This window comes from Bison bison, unplaced genomic scaffold (assembly GCF_000754665.1).
Source record: "Bison bison bison isolate TAMUID 2011002044 unplaced genomic scaffold, Bison_UMD1.0 scf7180017864289, whole genome shotgun sequence".
In the NCBI taxonomy this organism is placed as follows: Eukaryota; Metazoa; Chordata; class Mammalia; order Artiodactyla; family Bovidae; genus Bison; species Bison bison.
The window spans coordinates 11,369,866-11,372,732 of NW_011494861.1; the positions used below are offsets into that span (position 1 = coordinate 11,369,866).

The 2,867-nt window shown below is 62.8% G+C and overlaps 2 protein-coding genes across 2 annotated transcripts in view; one reads left to right on the forward strand and one right to left on the reverse strand.

Moving 5' to 3' along the window:
* The window catches only part of CPTP (ceramide-1-phosphate transfer protein), a 17,847-nt gene extending 17,659 nt beyond the window's left edge, over positions 1–188 (reverse strand). Inside the window, exon 1 of the mRNA XM_010850011.1 lies at positions 178–188. The gene's annotated coding sequence lies outside the window, so the exon portion shown is untranslated. The remainder of the gene's footprint in view (positions 1–177) is intronic.
* Positions 1–2,867, forward strand: part of ACAP3 (ArfGAP with coiled-coil, ankyrin repeat and PH domains 3) — a 14,634-nt gene continuing 11,767 nt past the window's right edge. Inside the window, exon 1 of the mRNA XM_010850227.1 lies at positions 1–79. Coding sequence (XP_010848529.1) covers positions 33–79 — 47 coding nt within the window. The 5' untranslated portion in view covers positions 1–32. The remainder of the gene's footprint in view (positions 80–2,867) is intronic.

The window sequence follows — 2,867 nt, forward strand, 5'->3', positions numbered from 1 at the left end:
CGTGCCAGTGAGCGCCGCGCGCCGCCGCAGCCATGACGGTGGAGTTCGAGGAGTGCATCAAGGACTCGCCGCGCTTCAGGTGCGCCCCCCGGGCGCGGCGCGGCCCTTTGTGATCCGCCGGTTCGCAGCCCCTCTGGGTACCCGGGACCGCCGGGGGATGGGGCGCGGGAGGGGGAGCCTGTGCCGCCTTTGTACCCGGCGCCCGGGCTGGAGGCCAGAGCAGGAGGACTCGCCTTGGACAAAGCCCTCAGCAACCACAGCCCTAGAGCCCGGAACAAAAGATGCCCCTTGTGCTGATCGCCGCGCGCGAAGGGTGCGCGCGTGGGGCGGGGCGGCCTCTGGCGCGGCCACCTCTCCGTGGGAGTGTCCGTCCGCTTTGTGTCTAGACCTTCTGCGGGCCACCTGCACAGAGCTGAGACCTTGCCGGGCCCTGCAGCCCGACTCTGGCTAGGGTCGTCTGGGTGCGTCGGGTGTCTGCCCCTGGAATCTGTCTTGGTTCCTGTGCCCGGAGTAGTCAAGGGGGCGGGCAGCTGGAGCCACAGTTAGGGCTTGGGGAAGCTGCTTGGCAGGGTGACCTAGATGCCTGGCAGGGTGGGGGCTATCTGAGCAGACTGGATTCGAGAGACTGGTGGAGGTTCTGGGCTGTGCCTGGCCATGGGTTTGTGCTTTTAGTCCTTCCTGGGAGTGCAGGCGGGCTTATCTGTGTGGACATGTTCATGGTGTGCATGCATCTGCTCTAACGGGGCACCTCTTGTGTGTCAGGTGCTCATGCTTGTGCTTGGGTACACTCGTATGAATTCTGCCCCTCTGCACCCTCCCTTGATGTGCCAGCCCTTGGACATGAATGTGTGGGTGAGCTGCGCCCCTGGACTGCTGCTATATACAAAGTGGGTGTTTATCATGCAAGGATGAGTTTAGGCACTAAGCGCATGTTAGTTTGTTCCTCTGTATCCCAGCACAGGGTATGTGTTTATGCAGCAAATCCATGAGTACACACTTTGTGTGTGTTGTGCTTCTGCGTGCGTCCATGTTTGATGGCACATGTGCCTGTCAGGCCTTGGCACACTTGCACTGGGTTGTGTGCATGTGTATGTGTGTGTGCTGAGTCTTTGAGGTGTGTTAGCAAGAGGGCCTGTGTGCGGTGCCTGGTGGGCCTCAGCATCGGTGCTCTCACCTCTGAGTCCCTGGATCCAGCGCCTTGCCCAGCTGCTTCACAGGGAGTCAGCAATGAAGGCCAGGGAAGACTGGATGAGGGGTTGAGACTGGACCAGAGAGTGGCCCCTGGCCCTGAGCAGAGGGCTAATGGTCACCTCTGCTCTCCCATCTTACATTCCTGACAGTTGATGGGGGGAATGTGAGCAACTCAGGTACCTATGATCCTGGGCTGGGGGCACCCACAGTGGGGCAGCTCCAGGCCCTCCCTCCCACACCAGCCTGCTTGCCAGGGGGCACCCACAGTGGGGCAGTGGATGCAGCTGATGCCTGGGCTTTGCTAGGTTTTCTTTGAAAGTACCTGGCTAAGACCCCAGGGTGGGGGCCAGGGAGATGCCCCTGACCTTGGGCCACAGAAGCTGCACTGTGTGGGTTTCAGGGTTGGGCTGAGATTTAACCAGGTTTTGAGGCCTTTGGGGGGTTCCCTTGTCCGTGTGCCCTCAGGTGCTGCTGAGGATGTAACATGGACTTCCTGGAGGCCAGCTTGGGGGCCAGGGTTAGGGTAGAGCTGGGTGGGAGAACGTGGTCAGCATATAGGGCCAAGTGACCCCAGCCCTGGGGGAAGAGGGACCCTGTCTGTGTGCTTGTGGCCTGGGCAGAGCCCTAGAGCCCTGGGTGCCTGTGGCTGGAGGGCTCCAGGCTCTCTTAGACTCACCGGGGCACCGCCCACCCCTTGTTCATAGTGCCCCCTCCCCTGGGTGGGGCTTCAGGCGCTGAGTCATGGCTCTGGTGGGGAAGCCAGCCTCACCCTCCTACCCACCATCCAAGCTGCTGAGGAAATCCTGGAGGGATGGCAGGAGAGGAGGCCTTGGTCCATGGAGGTGGGAGGAGAGAGATGAGGGGCATGGGGCCCCCAGGATGGGCTCTCTGCTGAGTGCCCACCTCACCCCCTTGAGCACATTGTCACCATCTGGTACAGCGCCCCCCACCAGCTCTCTAGGGACCAGCTGCCCCCTCCCCGCCCTCCTGGCTCAGGGGAGAGGGCCCTCCATGCAGCTGCCCAGGGCAGTTGGGGTGACTGGGGCTCCAGGGGCCGTGTCTCTGCTCTGCTCTGCAGTATCCTCTCCTGGGCGGGTGGTCCTTCCATACCCTGGGCCCCTGGGTTGTGGGGAGGGGAGAGGCTACAGCGATGGTCAGGATCCTGTAGTCTCAGGCTGGGCATCCTGCTGGGGGTGGGGCAACACTGGTCTAAGCAGACGTCCCCTCTGACCCCTTCCTGCTCTGGAATTCAGAGACCTCTCAGCCCTGGGGCAGGGATGAGGGCTGCTCAGAGTGGAGGAGGACAGGGGATCTTCCAAGGGCCCTGACAAGGCAGCCTGGCACCCCTCCCCCACAGCTCCTAACTGAGGGAGTACTGAGCTGCCCCGCACATGAGGGACTAAGTCCCTCTCCCCCAAGCCTGGGAAACCCTGGAACATGGCCCTCTTCTACCAGCCACAGGGCAGCAAAGGGCCACTAGACCTGGACAGCCTCCTCTGCCCTGGCCCTGGCCCTGGAGGCTGCCTCCAGCCCCTGGCCCGAGCTCCATTCCACGTTGTCCCTTGTCCCCAGGAAGCCAGATGGGCCCAGCTCACCAGCTGAGTGGGTTGGGGGGGCCCTGGGATCCTGGCCCTCTTTCCCTGTTTCCTGTTCCCAGAGCACTGGGGGCGGGGGGG